The sequence below is a fragment of the Carassius auratus genome, unplaced genomic scaffold (genome assembly GCF_003368295.1).
Source record: "Carassius auratus strain Wakin unplaced genomic scaffold, ASM336829v1 scaf_tig00215416, whole genome shotgun sequence".
Lineage (NCBI taxonomy): Eukaryota > Metazoa > Chordata > Actinopteri > Cypriniformes > Cyprinidae > Carassius > Carassius auratus.
Window position 1 is genome coordinate 1,688,258 of NW_020528079.1, and position 23,079 is coordinate 1,711,336.

The 23,079-nt window shown below is 38.7% G+C and overlaps 1 protein-coding gene across 4 annotated transcripts; it reads left to right on the plus strand.

Annotated features, from left to right (window-relative positions):
• Positions 1 to 843: 843 nt before the first annotated feature.
• LOC113094692 (ubiquitin-like modifier-activating enzyme 1) lies at positions 844 to 22,483 on the plus strand. 4 transcript variants are annotated; one of them, XM_026260305.1, is made up of 26 exons: positions 844 to 998; positions 11,352 to 11,468; positions 11,665 to 11,723; positions 11,825 to 11,993; positions 12,190 to 12,324; positions 12,446 to 12,552; positions 12,638 to 12,728; positions 12,888 to 13,020; positions 15,205 to 15,302; positions 15,392 to 15,538; positions 15,735 to 15,911; positions 16,017 to 16,124; positions 16,239 to 16,319; positions 16,779 to 16,931; positions 17,036 to 17,201; positions 17,312 to 17,508; positions 17,610 to 17,674; positions 17,763 to 17,958; positions 18,956 to 19,030; positions 19,122 to 19,311; positions 19,490 to 19,578; positions 19,663 to 19,755; positions 19,844 to 20,035; positions 20,124 to 20,225; positions 21,267 to 21,367; positions 21,486 to 21,621. In XM_026260305.1, exons 2-26 carry the CDS (start codon positions 11,352 to 11,354, stop codon positions 21,619 to 21,621), a joined length of 3,177 nt encoding a protein of 1,058 aa, XP_026116090.1. In that variant the 5' UTR covers positions 844 to 998. The 4 variants fall into 4 exon arrangements, with proteins under 4 accessions (XP_026116090.1, XP_026116091.1, XP_026116089.1 ...); XM_026260306.1 differs by having other exon boundaries at positions 873 to 1,089; XM_026260304.1 differs by lacking the exon at positions 844 to 998 and adding an exon at positions 3,354 to 3,645.
• The last annotated feature ends 596 nt before the right edge of the window (positions 22,484 to 23,079 follow it).

Here is a 23,079-nt window from a genome sequence, read left to right on the forward strand (position 1 = left end):
ATAAGAGCCAGAAGCTGAATGCACTGTGGAAGTGTGCTTTAACTTTGACAGCGATGGTTAAATGATCTTTTTCGAGCTTCAAAGGAAACGTACGGAACTTCTGTAGGAAACGAAATATGCTTCATTTAATTCTTCTGTAATTGTTTTTAAAATACCAAGATAGATTTTTGCTATTGCAGGAGTTGGAGGTCAATCCTGGGTCGCTAAATATCGTAATATGTAAGCATTTTTGATTGGCGATTAATTATTGGTGAAAATTACACGTGTGTGTGTGTGTGTGTGTGTGTGTGTGTGTGTGTGTGTGTGTGTGTGTGTGTGCATTTTTAATGCATTATTATGCTAGTAGTTTTAATGACCTCATACTTTGTTATTAAATTAAGATTTCCCACTGCAGGAACATTTCAAATGATACAATTATTTTAGACAAACTTTTAAACATTAAACACTCTTTCCCGTTAATATGAAAGTCTTGACCCTTTGTGTGTGTGTGTGTCTATGGGAGATGTAGTTTGTATGCTTTGCCATATATAGGCCTACATATGCATATACAAACACGCAGAACATTTCAACGCATAAAAACTACATCTCCACTATGGCATAGCGCAACCCAAGCTTTGGGCGAGTCTATTTTGTAACTCGGTGGGGGGATAGCCATGGAAAATATATGACTTGGACATATTTATTTTAAAGGTTTCAATTATTACCCAGTTATGTTTATCAAAAAATATTATTCGAAATGTTTAACATTTGACCATGAACACATTTAATGTATGTGATGGTTAAATATAAACACATGTTTGTGTTATTCCCCTGTATCTTGAATAATAGCACAGTCTCAGCTCAAACTCTGCACATGTTGGTTCTACGCTCCTGACCCGAAGAATACTTGCCGAACTGTTAACGGTACAGGGAATAGCCGGTCAGGCAACCGTCCAGCCTTCCTCACACTGGAAAGTCACGGAGCTCCCGTCACTTCCAGGGATAAAGTTACAGAAACGGTTTGTTTTTACCTTTTTTGTTTTGTTTATCTTTTGCCGCGAGGTATTTCTGTATTCAGTACCGTGGAGAGGCCAAGTAATATCGGATGTGGTGAGTTCTGCATACTTATGTGCCTAGCTAATGCTAACTAGCTAACGTGTCCACAAGAACACAGTCACCGGTAGCTAAAGCAAAGTTTTTACCGCTGAAGTTGCCTAGCCAGGCGCAACTATTTGCCTGTGGATTTCAACTGGCCACTTTTTCCACGAACAGCCAGCTAACGGCATGCGCGAGACAATGCGCTCCGGGCGCGCATCACGAGCCGGGGATGAAAGAAACTAGCTCATGCTTGCGGAAAAGTTGACTAGTCCTCTCTTTATATGATTCGGAATATTTTTTCAGAATTCCTTCATGCTCTGCAAGGTTGCGCACAGCTAACAAGCTTCGTTTTTGCAGGCCAACGTTATCGCAAAACGTCCTCGCATCGTCTCCCTGAAAGCTAGCCTGTAAAGATAGCGAGTTAATCTGACTGCCTATATATCTGCACAACTGCTCCGATTATAGTCTTTTAAAAGTATCTCAAGAATCACCCTAGGAAAATAGATCACATACTGAATCAAACTCGTCAGCATGTGGGGTACCCTGTCATTGTTTGCTTCTCTTTTTAGATCACTGACATGTTTATGTAACCCTGTGTATTGTTAGCATCGATTTGCTATAATGTAAACTGCAGCTTCTTTAAACCCAACGATCCCTTCTTTAATAAGCATACAACCGCTATGTGAAGCTCATTTTAAGATGGTGTTTTGCAGCTGGCTCACTCGGACTGTGAGGTTTTGACTGTCAAGTGCAGGTGCGTGAGCGGCAGAAGGATGTGATGCGTTGGGGGTTGTTGAGATTATTTGTACCTGCTGTAAAGGTAACTCACACAGGGGACATTTCCCATTGTATGCACCATAGGCGAGAATAAGCGGCCCACTTGGGCCTTTGTCACAAGTACCACCCCATCCCCCAACGCTTATTCCTTTCATTTACAAGAAAGCCCATGCCTAACCCCTCATTTTAGCAGTCATTGCTTTTGAAAGGCACAGTTTTACATGGGTTGTTGGTTCAGGAGAGGTAAACTACTCTATGCAAAATAAAGAGTGCTATTTTCAATGTTATGGGATGCATCATAAGTGTGGATGTTCAGTCTTTCTACCAGCTGTTATTTTATGGTTTTGTTATGACTTTATATTATGCCACAGTTTATACCCATCTTCATGTGTGGAGTATTTTACCCAGATATTTTGTCAGGTATGTGTGCTCTTTAGTAAAATAGTTGTGACCTACTTTACAGAGGCAGCTGTCAGCTAGCAGGTTCTATGGCTTTCTTCGTGTTTATGTTAAGTAGGGTGAATAAGTGCTGCAACTGCTTTAGTGTTTGGGCACATGATGTCTATTAAGTTATCAAATAAGCACGTTATTCCTCCATTCAGCCATTTGACAAATATTCTATAGATTTGCATGTTTATTTTATTGCAAAAGGTTTTGCATGGCATAATGTTTACTCTGAGTAGTAATATATATGTACACTTGTACGCATGTACATTTAGTTTTGGATGTTAATTGTAAATAAATCATTATCTTTAAATTGCTGTAGCCTAGAGTGCCATTGAGAGACATTTATGACAGTATCTTACAAAATAGTGTCTTTAAAAAAATAAAATTGAGAATTAAAACGCATAAACTCATATCCCATCCACAGCAAGATTATGATTGTACTGTTTTCACATATCCATAGCGTTTATATGGGAAAGGACGTTGAATATCTCAGAAAACATATATTGTTATTTTCCAATATATTAGTTTTCAAATAACACCTAGATCTTATTTTTTTCCTTAAAATGTTGCTTTAACTTTCATTTTAGTTTGTATCTCATGTAAATTCTCATTTTCTTTAACCTTCACCTTTAATCTTTCAAAAAACTGTTTGCCTGTTTTCTGTGGAACACACAAGATGTTTTTTTTTTTGAAGGAATTTGGTAAACAAAAAGTTTTGGATACTATTGACAAAACATTGAATAGACAAAAGATAGTGAGAGCGTTTTTTAACATTTTACACACAAAAAAATAGTCATAAAGGTTTGGAAGTAAATTATGGAATTTTTCATTTTGGCGAACTATCCTTCTACAGCAGGGGCTCTTTACCCATAAACCTCATGACAATAGATAACGTGGTTTAGTTCAATATGCACAACTGAATATCAATTACAGAAGCCTGAAGTCCCGGCATATGCAGAAGTGGGTGGGTTTTCCTTAAAGTCATAGGTAGGGCAGCCAATGGGTGCCTGCAGAGGATGGCAGCAGTCTTCGCCAGACCACCTTTTCCTGTTCCTCTTGATCCGAGCAGCTCCGCCTCTGTGCCGTAGCTGCCATTTTGGTTTTGTTTCCGTTCGCTGAAACCAACCCAGAAACGCGACACAGACAGGCAGCAGACTGAACGACACAGTGACTCGGCAGGATAGTGAAGGGGCTTTACTCGCGGCATCTCACCCAGTGCTGTTCGTGCTGTTGCGGTCCGTTTTCTCCTCGCATCTACATCAGCCCGCAATCCGCACCATCCAAGTTAGTTTCACACGAGGAGCGGTTTGCTGACAACTGAGAGTGGACTGGGAAAGATTATTGGTAAGAGGCAAAACATTGCGCTCAGTGCTAGCAACTGTCCGCTCGAATAGCGCTTTATAGCGTGTAATTCCCCGACTTTGCTCGCCCAGGCTCGTATAATTTTGCGCTGGGTGATCAGCATGGATCAGATCGTTGTGTTTGTACAGGCGCCGAGTTCTTTCATTCACTGATTAGCATGCGAACTTGGGACTGTAGTGAGCTAGAGCTAGGCCTCAGGCTCAGTAAACTGCCTGCACCAACTATTACAAAGCATGTAGCAGGCTAGCAAGCTAGGTGTCTAAGAATCCCCTCGTGTTCCCTGCTAAATGATCATTGGGTTAAATTGGGCAAATCTGATTAGCGGCAGGCGACTTGCTTCTCATGTCTAGTTTAACATTTGATGTCTTGACATAATGCGGATGATTTTTGTGTGTGTGTCTTTTCGAAACGGAAGTGTGTGAATATTTGAAATTAACAAAGCAGGTGTTACCGTTTATGTAAACGAGATAATCGAGCTTGTGTGTACTTTTTTGATTGTGTCACCAGCAGATTTATTCATGTTTATATTTCGCTTCGGTCAAATCAGGGTGGGCAGGCGCCTCAGTCGGCTCATATCGTAATCTTTGTGTGTCAGTACATTAAGTTCATTTCACCATCTGTACACGAATGGAATTTTTGTGGGCATTATTCTGGTTATATATATATATATATATATATATATATATATATATATATATATATATATATATATATATATATATATTTAAAAAATAACAATTTGGTAATACAGTCTCATATTGTTTTAAACCTGTATGACTGACTGACTTTCTTCCGTGGAGCAAAAAAGTTGTTGTCGGGCAGACATTCATTTATGGAAAAAACGAGAGTGAATGAGTCTGTTATTTTCTGCCTGACGACTTGTTTTGTGTAGCACCGGAGTCACCATACAGGTTTAGAACAACACGAGAGGAAATGCAGACAGTTCTCGAAGAACTATCGCTCAAATGACGAGAGTTCTGTTCAGAACGGCACGGTTTCATGCAGAATTTCCGCTCGTGAGTTTGTATTCGTTCTAGAATCTACGCTTTCTTTCGAGGTCCGTTGAACACCGCAGCTTAAAGAGTGTTGTAAAGTTTCGTTTCGGTAAATCAAGTCTTCTTCCTCCTGTGTCTTACACCATATTTTATTGAATGTCATAAATGTTGAATTCCGCGTCATACTTGGTCACTCAGCGCCTTATTAGTTAGATATCCTAACATAATACTTGGAATATGACTGTATGGGCAACCAAGTTTTTATTTTGCACCCTCTGCACGGAACAGGTCTTGGAATGCGACATTCATTGCAGTTTCGTTTTAATGAATCAGCGTTTTTAAGGCAGAATGGGTGAGCCAGTAAATGTACGTAGCCCTTCACCATAAACACAACGCTTCTGTCCGCGAGCTATTTATAGCTAAAGCGCTTCATCTTGCGGCAGAAATCTCCCTCTCCTTGTGCTGTTGAAATAGAAACCTTATTGTATTTATTCCACGTTGTGAGAATGTAGTTTGGTGCTTTTCCGTTCATTAGATTTTTTTCTTAGGACAAACTCATAAAATGCAATTATTTGCGAAATATGAGTAATCTAATAATAACTAGCCTTGGTTTTATAGAGTAGAATTTCTTTGTGTCCTTTAGAATGTGGCTGTCTTCACTGCATTGCTCTAAAGGAACTGTCCAGTGCTGAAATAACAATTTATGGCTCATTTTCCCAGAGCGGTATAGGTCAGTACAGTACGGTATGGTACGATTCGGGACAGTACACCCTGACCTGTCTTGCTTTTCCACCATCAGCAGTACCATTACTTGATCGGTTTGGTGTATGCTGGAAATTAGCAACATTGTATGCGTGTGAAAATATAAAATTGTAAAATACATAGTTATATTTTTTGTTTGCGCACTCTGATGTAAACTAGCCCAACACACATGAGCAGCATGGCAGAATCGGGTGAAGGAGATGCTTCAATCCCCTTTTGTTGTCATTCCCTTGTAGCACACGCTAGTGACAATTGTCAACCAATCAACCTTCTGCAGTGAATCTAGCTCCACCCTTTAGCTACCGGACTACTATGCTAGGTACCCAAATGGAAGGATCCCAAAAAAGTTGTATGGTTAACTATTTTGGTATGGGTAGGCCAACATGACCAAAATCTTAAATCGCGATATGACTAATTTTATCACGATGTAAATCATGATGTAATTATTTTTTTTTCATTTTAAAAAGGTTTTTATGATATTGAAATCTTTCATACTATAGAATTTTCATAAAGCGGGCAGTTAATTCACTATGCAGCTTTCTCTCGTGGTGGTTTTATGCAGTTGAGGCACTGCTCATGTTGGGGAGACTGTGATTGCACGCGGAACATAAATACAAACCAAAAAACCTCTGAAATTCAATTTGAAAGGTTCTGAGAATGGTCAACATCTGTATTTTATTGTTTTGTTATTTTTCATTGATATTAAGCAGATGTCATTTTTTGTTCAGATCGAAATGTTATGACATTGTCACAATTGTAAACTTAAACTGTGAACCTTTAAAGCAGGAGTGCCCAACCCTGCTCCTGGCGATCGACTGTCCTGAAAAGTTTGGCTCCAACCCTAATCAAACACACCTGCCTTTAATTTTTAAGTGAGTCTGAAGACCTCAATTAGTTGCTTCAGGTGTGTTTGATCAGGATTGGAGCTAAACTTTGCAGGACAGTCGATCGCCAGGAGCAGGGTTGAGCACCCCTGCTTTAAAGCAGGGTCTAAAAATATATATGGTATTTTTATAAAATACTTTTTTTAACTGAAGAATCCTGCAATTTCATTGAGTTTTTCCCCCTTTTCTCAAATCGCATAAAAAGTCGTTGAATGTTACAGGGACTGATTATTGCAAATGCAGATCCCAGTGTATTCTGGTTAAACAACTTTTATTTATTTATTCTTTTGCTAGGGTTTGCATATGGTGGTGTGTTCTTAATGACATTTTTCCAAAAAATACTATATCCTTTTCCCAAGACAAGAAATATCCCAATATACCACCTTGCTTACAGTATTGCAATATGTCGTATCACAATCCCTGTACCGTGAAACATATCGCATTGCCAAATTCTTGTCAATGCACGGCCCTAGTAAGTGATGAAATAAGGATAAGAAACTAATTGCAAACAATAGGACAAAAAAACTACAATAAATAAGAAGCTCTACATACATTGTGTAAATTAGTCTTACTGTGTGTTAGGGCTGTTTCATAGTCAACGCGAGAAACGCGAGCAAGCAAGCAACGCGAGCGACGTGCTCCCTTTCATAGTCTAAATAGTGAACGCAAGCATCACGGGTAATCCGTGTATGCAATACACCGCTCACCCAACAGGGGGTAGTAGAATCGGGTGATATTAGTAGAGTCGGGTCGCGTGATATTCAGATCACAATGGCAACTGAAGAGGAGTGTATTCTGTTGCTGATGAACTATCGTATAAATGTGGATGAATACGTATAAGTTCGCATAATTTTTCCTCTTCGCCCGCCATTGTATTCAAACCTTCTTCTTCTGCAAACACAATATACTTGAGTTAATGTACAATACTTGCGATGTCGCCACCACCGACAACGCATAGTATCGAGTGAATCGGCGCGTCGCATATCAAAAACTAGGACGACACATTTGGCTACGCACCGACGCATAATGGCGGCCGAATCGTAATGATGCGTAGCCTCGGGGACGCGTATGCATACAGATGCGTTGACTATGAAATAGCCCTTACAGAAATATATTAGGAGTGTGATTTACTGAAAAAAATCTAACCGTTCGGTTCTCCACACACAGTTTGCGAGTTTGCGGTTCAACTTAAACCTACAAAGCATCTGTAATATGGTTTGCTATAAATAACAATGAAAAACAAACAGGGCTCAGCTATATGTGTTTTGTTGATGGATGCACACTCTGGCTTCCCAGACATTACAACAATAGTGCTGAGAAAAGAAAAAAAAAACCTTGAACAAACCATTCACTTTTGTTCAGTGCGAATGTCATATGCTGGAATATCAGCAGTCATTTATTCTTTAATTTATACTGTCAATAATGCAATGCTGTCTTACATTTCATTTAGGGCTGGGATAAACGATTATTTTTTTAAACAATTAATCTAGCGTTTTTTTTTTTCGATGCATCTAACGATTTTTACATGTTGATTTACATATCTGAATGAAAAAAAACACGAATTCCTTAACATTGCAATATGTTTATTGCTCTTAAAATTACAAAATAAAACATCATACAAGTGCAAAGTAATGCTTTTATTAGTCAGAGGTAGCATTCAATAAAACCTTGAAGCCTTGAAAACACAAAGGCCTAGGTTACTGAAAAAAGTTAATCTTGTAATTCTTTCAGATGAAAATAACCACTTGATGTCTAGAATTCAATAAAAAAACGTCACCCAGGCTTTCCAGACATTCCACTGTTCGATCGCGCCTTTTAGCTCACGCCCACGCCTCTTTCTTTCTCTCTCTCTCTCTCTCTCTCTCTCTCTCTTTCACACAAACACACACATTTTATTAGTAATTAATTACCACAGAAAACATACACTGTGACCTAAAACCTTAGGTTTCGATAACGTATTATAGCCTACTCCAACATCGAGTGCAAAGTGGGGAGTTGAAGAAAAACGTACAGTGCTCTGTCATCTGCAGCTGCTCCCGGGTGGCGCCTCTTCAGGTGCTGGTGCATTGCTGTGGTGCTGGAATGGAAGGCCATCTCCATTTTGCAAAGACAACATATCACGGAATTGTTTCCTTTTAAATTAAAGAATTCCCATACTTTAGAGGAACGAGTGCGTGTCATCTTGTACGTCTGAAAGTCTGAGGAGCGAGTCGAGTTGCTTCTACTCTCCGACGCCAACATTTTTGTTTTGGGTCTGACGAATCAACGTGCATATTTTGCGTCAACATTTTTTGTGTTGTCCCAGCCCTAATTTCATTACTTTATTCAATTTCTGTACCTAAAAACTTGTTAGACCTAACTAAAAAAAAACCTCAAAATCACTGTTTATCTTATTTGTATCTTTGCTCTATTGTATTTATTTGTGCTATTGCTTGTAGTTAGGTAGATCACTCTTATTTTCTTTTGTTTTTATTTGACCGTATAGTTTTTCCATAAAAATAACACATACTGAACTGTACCGAAACCATGACTCTGTGCTACAAACATAAGTTGAACCATTCCACCTAGTGCTGCAACGACTCGTCGACGTCATCGATTACGTCGACTACAAAAATGCGTCACACTGTTTATTTACATCTCGCATAATGGCATACTGGGAATGGAGAAAGTTGCATTCGATCACAAAAACAGAGACCACTGTTATCAAAAGTATGGGAATACTTTAAACAGAGGACAAATAAAATGGCCCTTTGTTCCCTTCACAAAACCGATATGGTGAACCACGGCACCACAACTGTGCTGCATGAGCACCTCAGAGGAAAACATCTTGGAGCTCTCCGGTGTTACGGTTTAACTGGTTACCTGGTTACGGTGTGATCCGGTTACCGCTTGCGGCATTCTGGAAAGTTGAGATGTTTTTAACTCGAAGCGGTGCGGACGCGCCTGGAAAAAACGAGCGAGTCGCGACCGCGTCGCTTCCATTATGAGCGCGCTTATCACGCGCCCACATTGGAAGTAATGAACTTGAGCGCGCAAAAGACGTGAAATGCGAACGGCCCCTTAAAAGACAGTGAGCCGTGAGACAACAGTCACAAACCACCGAGCTACCCAGAATCAGCTCCAGATCTCTGGGAACCATGCTTAACCATAGCAGAACCCTGACTACATTTTATGGTTTGTGATGCTAAAGAACATTTCATGATGTCTCAGACAACTGTAAATTTTTGGCTACTGTGGTTTAATTATAAACGCTATCATAAACTCATATTTACCATAGTAAAATAACTTTCTTTGCCTCATTATTTTTTACTGTTAAAAGTTCAACCACATTGTTTGAAAATGAATAAAGGTTGAAATATTATATTAGAAGTTGTACTTATATTTTTTTTTTGTAAAGTTATACAAAGGATTCATTAGCTAATTAAAAAAAGAAAATTAGATTATTTATTGTAATACAAATAATCGTTAGATTAGTCGACTAATCGAAAAAATAATCGTTAGATTAGTCAACTAATCGAAAAAATAATCGTTAGATTAGTCGACAGAAAAAATAATCGTTAGTTGCAGCTCTAATTCCACCCCATTTTAAATGCATGTTACGGTTTCTTTTTAAAAAAAATTTTTTGTTGCACAGGTTTTCGTTTGTCTGTTCTTTAAAAAAAAATTTAAATAATAATGAATAAAAGTACAGTTAGTAGAGTTATTTCTGTCTATGTTTGCACATTAAATAATGTCTTCAAACCATCTGGATGCTGGTTGTTATTGTTTATTTGAACCACTGCTTTCCATTTGTTTGTGGGGAATAATGTGAGCTTTTGCCAACTCCTAGAGCAGATAGCCTGAAAATGCTTTTAACCTGATAAATGTCACCGTCCCGTATACGGGACGCCTAAATTTACTTCAATATATAACAATTATATCCTAATCTAATCATGACAAACTATATATCGTTGGAAAGGTCTAAGACTCCTAAATAGATATTTGACCACGTTTTGTTGTTAAGAAATTATGAAGGAACAGTAAAAGATTAATTTATAAAAAGAGTGCACCTCAAAACATATACATCATAACTGGAGTTCTGACCTTTGTTACAAAAAATCTATTCCGCTTCCTTTTTCCCTATCACATATTTTAGTAATCATCATAAATTATATATCATTTGAAAGCTTATATACTCCAAATTCATCTTATGAAAACCATTTTGAAATCGAACACTGCGTTACCATGGAAATCGTACTTTAAAATCTTTTAGCGTGGTCCTCCCCCTTAGTGGGAGGGGTCATATTCCAAATATATTACGGTCTTTTAGAATCAAAACTTTTCATAATCTTGACAAAATACATCGTTGGAAAGGTCTGAGTCTCAAGATTCCATATTTGGTGGTTATTTTGTCATAGACATAATATTGAGAGAGAAATTGATACATTTGTGACAAACAAATGCATCCAAAAAATTCAATGGAGTTTCAATGGCCCCCGGTGGCTTTTTGTGGTATAACGCCTAAACAAAATTGCATATGAACCTACATTTTTTTCATATCAACTTCAAATTTGGAACACAACTTATTTAGACATATGGCTTTAATTTTATAGCAATTTTGGATTAAAACATATTTTATTAAATATTTATTTTATATAAAATATAATAAAAATAAAATAATAAACGTATTTACAGTAAATTTAAACTTCTATAACTTTTTTATGCTTTCATTTTTTAAAATGATTTCACTTCTGCAATAATCTGCAGATTGTCTTCTTTAAAAAGAGACTAACCTTTGGTCTGTATTCAAAAGCGTTTATGATTTATAACAATTTAAGTGTGAATAGTGTACTTCCACGTCTATGTTCAAAAATGGGGGTGACAGTTAAAAGGTTAAACCTGCACCTAAGATATTAGTGTGTTTCATTTTCGAAGTGACCTGATCTTTTTTTTTTCCTTCTATAGATTTCATTTGATCTGCAGTGTTTGCATGAAAATATTTAGGTGCTCCAGATTCATAATATTCACTCAAAAATACAGAGGTTGAGCTTGCTTTCTTCTCTTCTAGATGTCCAGCTCGCCGCTGTCCAAGAAGCGTCGCGTGTCAGGATCAGAGACGAAGACGGGATCCCATTGCTCCTCCTCTAACTCTGTCAGAACCGAACTGTCTCACACACCAGCTAACGTAGGTTCAGGTCAAGCTTTTTAAAACTAACTTTTGCATATAACCGGGACATCTAGACAGTCTAAACTGGTATGTGTAGGCAAATTTTTTCTTAATATCTTCATTCTTTACTGTGCATGGTTGTTGAAAGGCAACCAGTTTCATAAGTTATGCCTGTCTATTTATAGTCTGTTAACGGTGGTTTTGGTCTCTGCAGGGCATGGCTAAGAATGGAAATGATGCTGAGATCGATGAGGGCTTGTACTCCAGACAGCTGTGAGTTTGGCCTTCATTTCATTTTGATGTTTTCTTAATGTTCTTTTTGAGCAAATGAGAGCTCACGTGAATAGTTGTTAAATTTAGTATGTGTCTCTCAGGTACGTACTGGGCCATGATGCTATGAAACGCATGCAGATCTCCAGTGTTCTGATCTCAGGGCTGCGAGGTTTGGGTGTAGAGATTGCCAAGAATGTCATTTTGGGTGGCGTCAAGAGTGTCACCCTGCACGACCAGGGTGTGGCTGAGTGGAAGGACCTTTCGTCACAGGTCAGTGGTTGGTCATGATTCATAACTATAAGTGTGTTTATGTAAAAGACAGTCGTTACTGCTAATAATTCTAAGGGGCTATAAAAAAAAAAAAAAAAAAAAAAGAGTATAGCCAAAATCCACATTTGATGGCTCTAACAACAATTAAATTAAGTTGTAGTAGTAATATAAAAGAAGTGTTTGTTACATGTCTTAGTTTTACCTGCGTGAGGAGGATCTTGGGAAGAACCGTGCAGAGGTCAGTCAGCTTCGACTGGCAGAGCTCAACAGCTATGTGCCTGTTACCTCCTTCACTGGCGCCCTCACCAATGAATACCTGACCAAATTTCAGGTACTGTTGTTATGGCTCAACACCTGGACTAAATCCTACTTTTCCCACATGCATACAAAACTTTGCATTAGTTTGTTTAATGGATTTAAAAGAGTAGGCTAACAGGTGTTTGTGTGACCAGGTTGTTGTGCTTACCAACTCCAGCCTCGATGAGCAGAAACGCATCGGTGACTTCTGCCATAGTAATGGCATTAAGTTTATCGTAGCAGACACGCGTGGGTTGTTTGGGTAAAATACCTTTCTTGTTTTGTGTTGAGTTAAGGTTTTGGGGTATTATTTTGTCTATATCATGTATGGTTCTGTATTTCAATAGGCAACTGTTCTGTGATTTTGGGGAGGAAATGACTGTGTTTGACACCAATGGAGAGCAGCCACTGAGCGCCATGATCTCAATGATCACAAAGGTAAAAATTGTTAACTGGACTTGGCTAAATTATACTGTGTGATGGTAACTTTTCAACCTTGATTATTGTTGAGTCAGAGCGAATGAAGTGCCAAATTGACTTTTGTTAACTTCTGGCTGTCTGAAACTTTTGCTCTTTTCGTGTTGTGTGTGTGAGCAGGACAGTGCTGGTGTGGTTACATGTCTGGATGAAGCACGGCATGGATTTGAGAGTGGAGATTTCGTCACTTTCACAGAAGTGCAGGGCATGACAGAGCTCAATGGCTGTGATCCAATCGAGATCAAGACACTGGGTGAGTTACAATAGGTTTTCTCATTTAAACTTCTTGGCCTAGAGACCTCCAAAGTAAAACGCACTAGATCAACTTTTTGACTACAATAAGTAAACATAATAAAAATTATTACATTTCAGAATTCCAGGAGCTGTAATTGTTTCTGGTGTCCCAGTCGTTCTAACAGTGAATTATTTACATAGCCTTCCAGTTGTTTGTGATTTACTCTGTGGAATAAGGATTGAAAGATTTTTACTACAATAAAATATTTTTTTGTGTTCGGCATAACAGCATAAGTACTAGGGGTGGTTAATCTGTCTGATTTCCCGATTCGATTCGATTACGATTATTGAAGTCCCGATTCGATTACAGTCGATTTTCGATTATTAACGATTCTCGATTAACGATTATTGATTTTCCATTTCACAACAGTAAGTAGTAAACAAACTGTGTAAATCATTACTAATAAATGGTAGAAACAAACCGAATGCATGTAGCGGTTGGGATTTTCAGTTTACTACATGCAGCAGGCACTCTGATTCCATGTATGGGGCACATATATATTATTCAGATGACACACAAACACAAGTAGACAAGACCTTTTTAGTTCAAAATCTATGCCCCGTGTCACATCGCCTCTGCTTCTGCTATGAGCAGCGCGGCCAGATCTGCCTCGCGCACGCGCCGAGTGTGCACAGCTCGGACTACTATCAGGGTCATTGCGACTCCCCACCTTGCCTCCTAACTGTCCTATGAATATTTCGACCTCGTCTAACATACCCAGAGGCATTAGACAAAGTCTCCACTACAATACTGTCACCGTGATTGCGGAGAGGTGCGGTCAGAAGACAAATATACATGTCTAGCGCGGAAAAAATCTCCCGCTTCGTCCCCGCAACACTAACACGCCTGCTAATTTCGCAATGAACACTCCGACCCCTGCAAACATTGTTCACACCTCTGACATTTGGCAAAGGACCATTTACATTGGGCAAAGGATTCACCGTTTGTGCTTGGTGTACTTTCACTTTCAATATCACCGTCATCTTCTGGATACAGATATTCCCCTTCAGAATCAGTGTCCGCGAATAGAAGTCCCAACACTTCATTGAGGGTTTATTGAAGCTTTATTGATGCCATTAGAAAATAATAAAAATAATAATGATGATAATAATAATCTAATGCCAATACTCGCTGACGTTGACAACATTGGTCAGATAAAATGGCTCACTCTCACACTAGCTCCGCTTTTTTTTCGCACTGATTCAATGCGCTCTCGAAGATTTTGTTAAGGAGCATTACGTTTTTTTGAGTCAGAGATTAAGTATTACATGTCTGCTATCTGGTGCAGGGGAGGTCGCGTGAAATTTGACACCCTATTTGACAAAATCGGCCGTTTTATTCAGTGCCGCATCTTGTCGAGTAAACTCGACCATGGCGCCAAGAGGGTTAGAGCTCCTGCCATGAAAACCAAAATAAATCCACACGCTTGCTTTGAGCCCAGATGGAGCTGGGTGGTTCGGTTGGTTGCTCGCTCCTAGTTTTTCCATTTTACACACCTGTTCTGGCTGCTTGCTAACTGGAACTGGGCGCGTTCGTGACGTTCAACTCCCGGTATAATTTTTTTTTACAAAATAAAATAATGCAAAAAAAAAAAAAAAAAAAAAAAATCGATTTTTGAAAATTTAATAATCGATTCATACTCGTCCATAACATACTCGCGATTAATCAATAATCGATTTTTTTCACCACCCCTAATAAGTACTACATACATAAACTTTCTTGCTCAGACTGTTTTCATTGGACTCTTCTTTGTCTCTCATCTTCCTTACTGTGTTGTTCAGGCCATTCACATTTGTCTACATCTTGGCAAATTTACAAACATTTGAGATGTCTGGAACTTTTAGACTATTTATGGTCGTTTATGACTGTTTGACAGGTTTTACTGCTGTTTGTGTCGACCTACTTTTTAAAATGTAACTGGATCAGCATAAGGCAACAGATGTCAATCACTTTAGCTATTGATCACTTTAGTCGTCTACCCCTGTCCTACAGGAACAGGAAGGTGGAAATAAGTTCCTGGTCTCAGAGGGCAAAGCACTGTACTTGTGTTACTGTTACTGTTGAAGATGAAATGTTAACTGTACACCATTTGAAAGTCAGTCTTGTAGGCTGTCTTATGACTGTGGTGTCCTCTGCCTTCAGGTCCTTACACCTTCAGCATCTGTGACACCAGCTCATTCTCGGACTATGTGAGAGGTGGTATTGTCTCACAAGTGAAGATGCCCAAAAAAGTTGCCTTTGTAAGTTGACGCCCATGCTGAGGCTAACATTAAAGAACTATGAAAAGTGAAAAAGGGGATAACATATGCACACTTCTTTCTTCAACCAGAAATCCCTGTCCTCTTCCATGGCCGAACCAGAGTTCGTGTTGACAGATTTTGCCAAATTTGATCGTCCAGGCCAACTGCACATGGGCTTTCAGGCACTGCATGCATTTGAGAAGAAGCACAGTCGTCTACCGAAGCCCTGGAGTCAGGTGAACACGTCTGCTAGTTGTTAGATTTCTGCATAAGGTCCAATCCACTTTCAAGTTTATTCTTGCCAAGAACTGCTTGGAATTTAATGCATCAACCACTACGCAGTGTTCTGTTTAATGGCATGCGAATGCTGAGCTGTGGACATCAGTCTCAGTGACTCAGCTCATCTCTTTCACTCTCTCCGTACTGCTGCAGTCTGATGCGGACGAGCTTGTGGCTCTGGCTGAGGAGGTGAATGCTGCACAGTCCGGATCTGCCAAGCAAGAGCAGCTGGACCAGGCAGTCATCAAAAAACTGTCCTGCGTGGCTGCCGGAGACCTGGCACCCATCAATGCCTTTATTGGTGGGCTTGCTGCCCAGGAGGTTATGAAGGTAATACAGTCTCCCATCATTGTCTTTGAGCTTGGGATCAATGTGATGTAGTAGGAACACATTGTGTTAGACTCCTCTGTCATGGTCCTTTTTTTTTTTTTTCAGGCTTGCACAGGGAAGTTTATGCCCATTATGCAGTGGCTGTATTTTGATGCTTTGGAGTGCTTATCTGAGGCTGAGGATGCCGTTCTTACAGAGGAAGAGTGTGCACCTGTGAGTGCTTCTTGTACCATTGTTTTGCGAGATCTTTTCATGTTTTTCGGAATTTGTTTAATGCTAGATTGTTGTTTGATTGCAAGGAATAATTTATTCATCTGTTTTCTGTAGAGAAACTGCCGGTATGATAGCCAGATTGCTGTTTTTGGGTCTAAGATGCAGGAGCTGTTAGCCAAACAGCGATATTTTCTGGTGAGGAGCTGAAACTGGCCATTTATCAAAATGGGAGATGATTACACCAAGCCAATTATGCAGTTGCACAATGCTTGCTGCTTTCCCCTCTAAATTATATTGAGCCAGTCAAACAAAACTTCTTAATCACATTTATCACAAGGCTAGTTTATGCTGCAAGAATTAACTGCTCCAAACTAAATTTTTTGCCTTTATCCAAGTGTTGTTATTGTAAAATTAAAACTATTAAGAGCATTTTAATTGCAACAAAATATAAATATTTGATTAAAACTTCAATGAAAGTGAAATGTATTGCATTTGCAACCAACTAATAAGTGAAAGTTGAAGTACTAAAATTACTGATAAAAAAAAAAGCTATTTGTAAAAACAAAACATCAATAATTGTTAAAGTTAAAATTATTTAAAGCTACTTTATAATTCTAAAAACTTTCATTTTAGTGACTTGTTTCCTGTGTTCAGGTTGGTGCTGGAGCCATTGGTTGTGAGCTGCTGAAAAACTTTGCTATGATGGGCTTGGCCAGCGGTGAAGGAGAGGTCATAGTTACTGACATGGACACTATAGAGAAGTCCAATCTCAATCGACAGTTCCTCTTCAGGCCATGGGACGTTACGGTGAGAGTCACTTACACAGATTGAAAAAGGAATTTTGTGGAGAGAATCGAATTGTAAAGTCTTCCTTGAACGGTTGCTGATCCTTTTGTTCCTCCTCTGAGCAGAAGATGAAGAGCGAGACCGCCGCTGCAGCCGTGAAGCAGATGAACCCCTCAATCCGCATCACAGGTCATCAGAACCGTGTAGGGCCTGAGACTGAGAAGGTCTATGATGATGACTTCTTTGAAAGCCTCGATGGAGTGACAAATGCTCTTGACAATGTAGATGCCCGTAAGTAAGAGTTTTAGAAAGCAAAGTGGCTGGTGATGTAGGTTACTTCAGAATGTAACTTTTAAATAGCTGCTTGTGTGAAATCGACTCTGTATGCATGCCTTTTCCAGGTATGTATATGGACCGGAGGTGTGTGTACTACTGTAAGCCATTACTGGAGTCTGGTACTCTAGGCACCAAAGGGAACGTGCAGGTGGTCATTCCCTTCCTCACAGAGTCGTACAGCTCCAGCCAGGATCCTCCAGAGAAGTCCATTCCTATCTGCACGCTCAAAAACTTCCCTAATGCAATCGAACACACCCTTCAGGTAATCTTTTTCAACCTTTTTTTTGGGATGAACTTTTGGCGTCTTGAGCCTTGATTACCTTTTAATTGACCAAAACTGTCTGTTCCCGCCTGCTTTCTTAGTGGGCTCGTGACGAGTTTGAAGGACTTTTCAAACAGCCTGCTGAAAACGCCTTGCAGTATATGACGTAAGTATTGTCACCCCAAACAACCCGTGAATTGCTACGCATGATGCTGTCAGCTATTTAAATATGTAATGTTCTCTTTCCTCCCCAGAGACCCAAAGTTTATGGAGCGCACACTGAAGCTCCCTGGAGCGCAGCCGTTGGATGTGGTGGAGGCAGTATATAAGAGCCTGGTGACGGATTTCCCACGCAGCTGGAAGGACTGTGTAGTCTGGGCCCGCAACCACTGGCAGTGTCAATATAACAACAACATCCGTCAGCTACTGCACAATTTCCCCCCAGACCAGGTGAGGCCTGTCTGTTCTCATTTGATCAGCTATCATTGGGCTCTTCATAAACATTTGACTGAGTGGAAAATTGTTAATTTTTGATATCACAATTGACTGGCCAGTGTGTAAACAAAGGCCAGTCAGAGGCGTTTAAGAATCCACACTTATCTCCAATGAACAGTGCTCTAAATATTAGTGGGAAATGCTGACATTGAAATTTTTTTTTTTTTTTTTTTTAAATGTCATATTTTTGACAGATACGGCTAAACAGATATGTCTGTGATTGGCTATAGTGATCAACACTTCACGCTCTTCACAGAGCGCTTACTCGTATACACATGGGAGCCCTGTCTATCAGTGGTTCCCTAATATATCTGCTCATAGACTGACCAAGAACAAAATGTTTGAGAATGCACACAACTGCTCAATGCTAGCTGGAAATGCTTGTATCGTCACATTTTGTAATTTCACTCCTGACATGGGTACTTTTGGCAACACTACTTCAATGTTATGTATGATTTTTTTTTTTTATTCAGTATTGAGGCATAAAGTCAAAATCGTCAAGGTTATACAACTGGCCTGAGATCACAAAGAAAAAAGATTCATTAAAAAAACTTCAGTTTGTTGGCAAAATCTGTTATTATTTCCTTGATTAAAATTTTTTATCAGAGCCTTCAAGTATTGTGCCTCACATCTAAAAGTGAAAAATGAAAAATGTAGGGATGGACTTTTTTTCTGTCCATTGAATGGAGGCAGATCTGAATGCAAGCTTGCAGCCTCTTTGTAAGATCGGGACAGGATTTAAGGGCAGACTAGAGAAAGTCTGACTTCACTTGAGTATTGAGTTATGAAATTGGTTAAAATTAACAAGGGGGAAAAAAACGTGCATGGATAAAAATCTATAAAATGCATTTAGAAAAAACGATGTATTTGAATTTCCATTTCATGCACACTTTAATGAACATTTAGTTTAATATCTTCTGGGTTTTTTATTTATTTATTTATTTTTATCTAGCTTACAAGTTCTGGGGCGCCATTCTGGTCAGGTCCAAAAAGATGTCCTCATCCATTGGAATTCAGCACTAACAATGTAAGTATTCACTGTGAAAAGACTCAAATAAAAGATTTAGAAATGTCATGTCATAAACAATGATTGGTTTTGATATCATTGTGATTGGTAGGATCTTCACATGGACTACATTATGGCAGCAGCTAACTTGTTTGCCCAGTCATACGGCCTGCCGGGCTCCACTGATCGTTCTGCTCTGGCTAAGCTGCTGCAGGATATTAAAGTGCCTGAGTTCATACCCAAATCAGGAATCAAGATCCATGTGTCTGATCAGGAGCTGCAGAATGCCAGTGCATCAGTCGGTATGCATCAGTAGTGGAGAACATCTTGGTGGATGTGGATTTGAAACTGTTGCTGAGCTCATCCTTTTTGTTTGTAGAGTTTATAAAGTGATTCTGCAACAAATTGAACCTGATGCTAAAGGAAATGATAGTTTCCACTGTCCCAACATTGCTCATTTTATTATTGGTCTGTTTTTAGATGACTCTAGGCTTGAAGAACTGAAGACACTGTTGCCTTCTACACAAGCAGCTTCTCAGTTTAAGCTCTGTCCCATTGAGTTCGAAAAGGTACCGCTTATGACACAACCCCAGTTTTCCAGCCTTTAGAATGATTGAACTTCAGTTCAGTGCTAATTAAATTCTCTTCCTCAGGACGATGAAACAAACTTTCATATGGATTTCATTGTAGCAGCTTCTAATCTAAGAGCAGAGAACTACGACATTCCTCCTGCAGATAGACACAAGGTGAGCGAGCCAATCAAATGGTTTCTCAACTGTCTTAGGAGACAAATCCCACCATCGCTGATCCTCACCTTTCTTTTTCTTCTTTCAGAGCAAACTCATTGCTGGTAAAATCATTCCAGCAATTGCCACGACGACAGCTGCCGTGGTGGGTCTGGTGTGTCTGGAGCTGCTGAAGATCGTTCAGGGGCACAAGAAGCTCGAGTCTTACAAGAATGGCTTCATGAACCTTGCTCTGCCTTTCTTCGCCTTCTCTGAGCCCATAGGTGCTCCCAAACACAAGGTAACCAACAGCGTTCTCCATTACAGCAGCAGAGTTGGCATCCCTTTGAATGAACGAGCTACTTTGACACACATGCTTTCTGTAATAGTATTATGAGATTGATTGGACGCTTTGGGACCGCTTTGAGGTGAAGGGCATTCAGCCCAATGGTGAAGAGATGACACTCCGACAGTTCTTGGACTATTTCAAGGTAATTCTTCTTTCTCATTGTTGATGTGTTTGAAGAAACTAGGGCTGGACATTGAAGATTATTTTTAGTGCTCAGCAGATAAATGAAACGACTACTACAATTACCCTTAACCCAAATTGTTATTCTGGACTATATGTTTTTAAGTATATATGTATTTCAAATTTGAAATTTAAAAAGGTGAACTTTTAATAACACTTTCTGACTGGTTTGGTTGCATAAATTAAGATTTAAGAAATTAAGAAAAAGTGACCTTTTTCTTTTCTCTTCTTCATATGGTTAAGTTTATAATATTATCAATTATTCATGTTACTTTTGAAAATGTGTAATACTCATGCATACAGCTGCATGATAAAAATGACACTTTGGAAAATATTGATCAACAATATTTTACTAATCAGTCTTTTTTTTTTTTTTTTTTGCAATACTCAGAGCTTCACATCAAACTGCCGAAATATTTTTTTTTTTATTATTTGAAGTTATGACAAGTATATTTCTATTGTGTAGTAAAATGTACTTCTTAGAGTCGTCATGATATAATTATATAATGTATTGTGAAATATCATAGTCAAGATGTTTTTAATCCATGTTGTGATTTATACATTATAAAAGGTAAATTTGGCAGCACTTTAACAAAAATAAATGCAGTTTTTAGTTGTAAATTATTTTCATTTGACTGTATTTTAAAACATTGTTTGAATTGTTAAAAATGTCATATTGATTTTCATTAGACAATTTTTTATGCATTTGTAATATAAAATATAATTTAGAAAAAAAAACAATTTGGGTAAAAATAACATTCATTTCATCTTATTCTGTGGAATTTACTTGTCAACAAATTATATTAAATAACAAACATGGAATGCATTTCCTTAACCTTTAACTTTATGAATTGAATATAAATATTAATATTGAATATCATGGCAGGGGTGTGGGTAAGAAGGTTATTTGCTATATTGCCATGCCCTATTTGTGTGCATCCCTTGTAGAAGCAGGCACACTTGTGCTTGTGTACTCATGGTTCACACTCTGTTGTCCCCTCAGAATGAACACAAACTGGAGATCACTATGCTCTCTCAGGGAGTTTCCATGCTCTACTCTTTCTTCATGCCTGCGGCCAAGCTTAAAGAACGACTGGACCTGCCGTGAGTTGGCTCTTCCTATCTTAGAGACATTCTGAATCCTAATCATGTTGGTAGAACTGAGGCATGTGAGATGGAAGAAAATAAAATAAAATGTTTGTCTCTGTTTTTGTTTTCATAGGATGACTGAGATCGTGACTAAGGTGTCTAAGAAGAAACTGGGGAAGCATGTTAAAGCACTAGTTTTTGAGCTCTGCTGCAATGATGAGACAGAAGAGGATGTAGAGGTCCCCTATGTCAGATACACAATCCGCTGAGAGGGTTGTTGGGGCAGGGAAGGGGACTGGTCCGAGGGCGGCCCACTGGGGATGGGGAGCATCAGTATGCTTGGAGAGCCCAAAGAGAAACCAATCAGTTTTTGTTTATTTTTTAAATCAGTAACTGAAATATATAAGTATTATATCTCAAACATCCCTCTTTCCCAACTGGTTGAGCACTTTAGGGTATGAATCAATCAGGCTGGTTATGTTTAGGACTATGGGGAACATGTGAATCTTTGGCTGTAACTTATTTGAACCGGTTGTTGTAACGCACAGCTTCAGTGTATGAATTTATCTGTACACCACTCGTCACTCCCTTCCTCTCAATCATATTTTTCACACCAGTCTTTGTTCCTGTCCTCATGATACTTTTATTGGCATCACCATCTTGCTTTGTATTCCGGAGTAAAAATATTGACTGATGCCAAAAAATAGAGTACAAGGGGGAAAAAAAATAACTTAGTTGCTTAATTAGTTTTTTTTTTTTTTTTAGTTAACTTCCTTGGCTTGATGTCACCTTTAAATGTAATCTGAAGCACTCTTTTGGCCAAGGTCTCAGAGCGAGTTGGTCCACTTACTGACCTCCTGCTGTCCCATAGGCCCAGTGGGAACATCCCTTTGCCTCTCTGGCTTTTGTCTGGGTTGGGTTCAGGAACTTGCACATAACCATTTTTCTCCCCCAATTTTTTTTTTATTTTTTTTGGCGGCAGACTTCTGGTGTACAACTTGTAGAACATTAACTCTGTATTCTTTCTACTTTGTTAAACTCCGAAAAATATTACAGTACAAAAAAAAAAAAATGATTTTACTCCGTAATGGGAGCACTTAGTGTGTTAGTGAATAAAGTTGAAAACATTTTCTTGCTTTGTCTTTTCTTTGCTACTGTTGTTTTTAAAATGTATCTATAAAGTTAATAAAAACAATCTGCAATTAATCAAGCCAGGTATCGGTAATATTTCAGTGTTTCAGGTAAACTGCACAGTACACTTTTCAACCTTGGGTATTTCCACTTTTAAAAGAAAGAAAAGTCATTTAAATATCATTTTAAATCTATTTGCAGATTAAAGATAAATGTTATTTTCAAAATCTTTAATGCATCAATAATAAATAAATAAAAAATCTGGGTAAATATTTTGAGGATCAAGGCTTTGAATCAACCGGTTTAGAAAATTGCTTTTACATCATTATGTGAGACTAAATTTAACCAGGCCAATTTATGGCATTAACCTTTTTGAGTTAAATTCTTAAGCTCTTACTGGCCTTCAAATTATAGCACATTGACCCATTAGTTTTTCTGTTTAAATTGTACCTTGCACAACCACTGATTTATCTCATCCCTCCTGAAAGTGTGATACTGCCACTATGTGCTTCACTTTGGCAACTGTTTGTAGTGTGGTCATAATTTTACAAGTTTGCGCTCATCACATTATAGAATCATTCTGCAGGTTAAGTGCT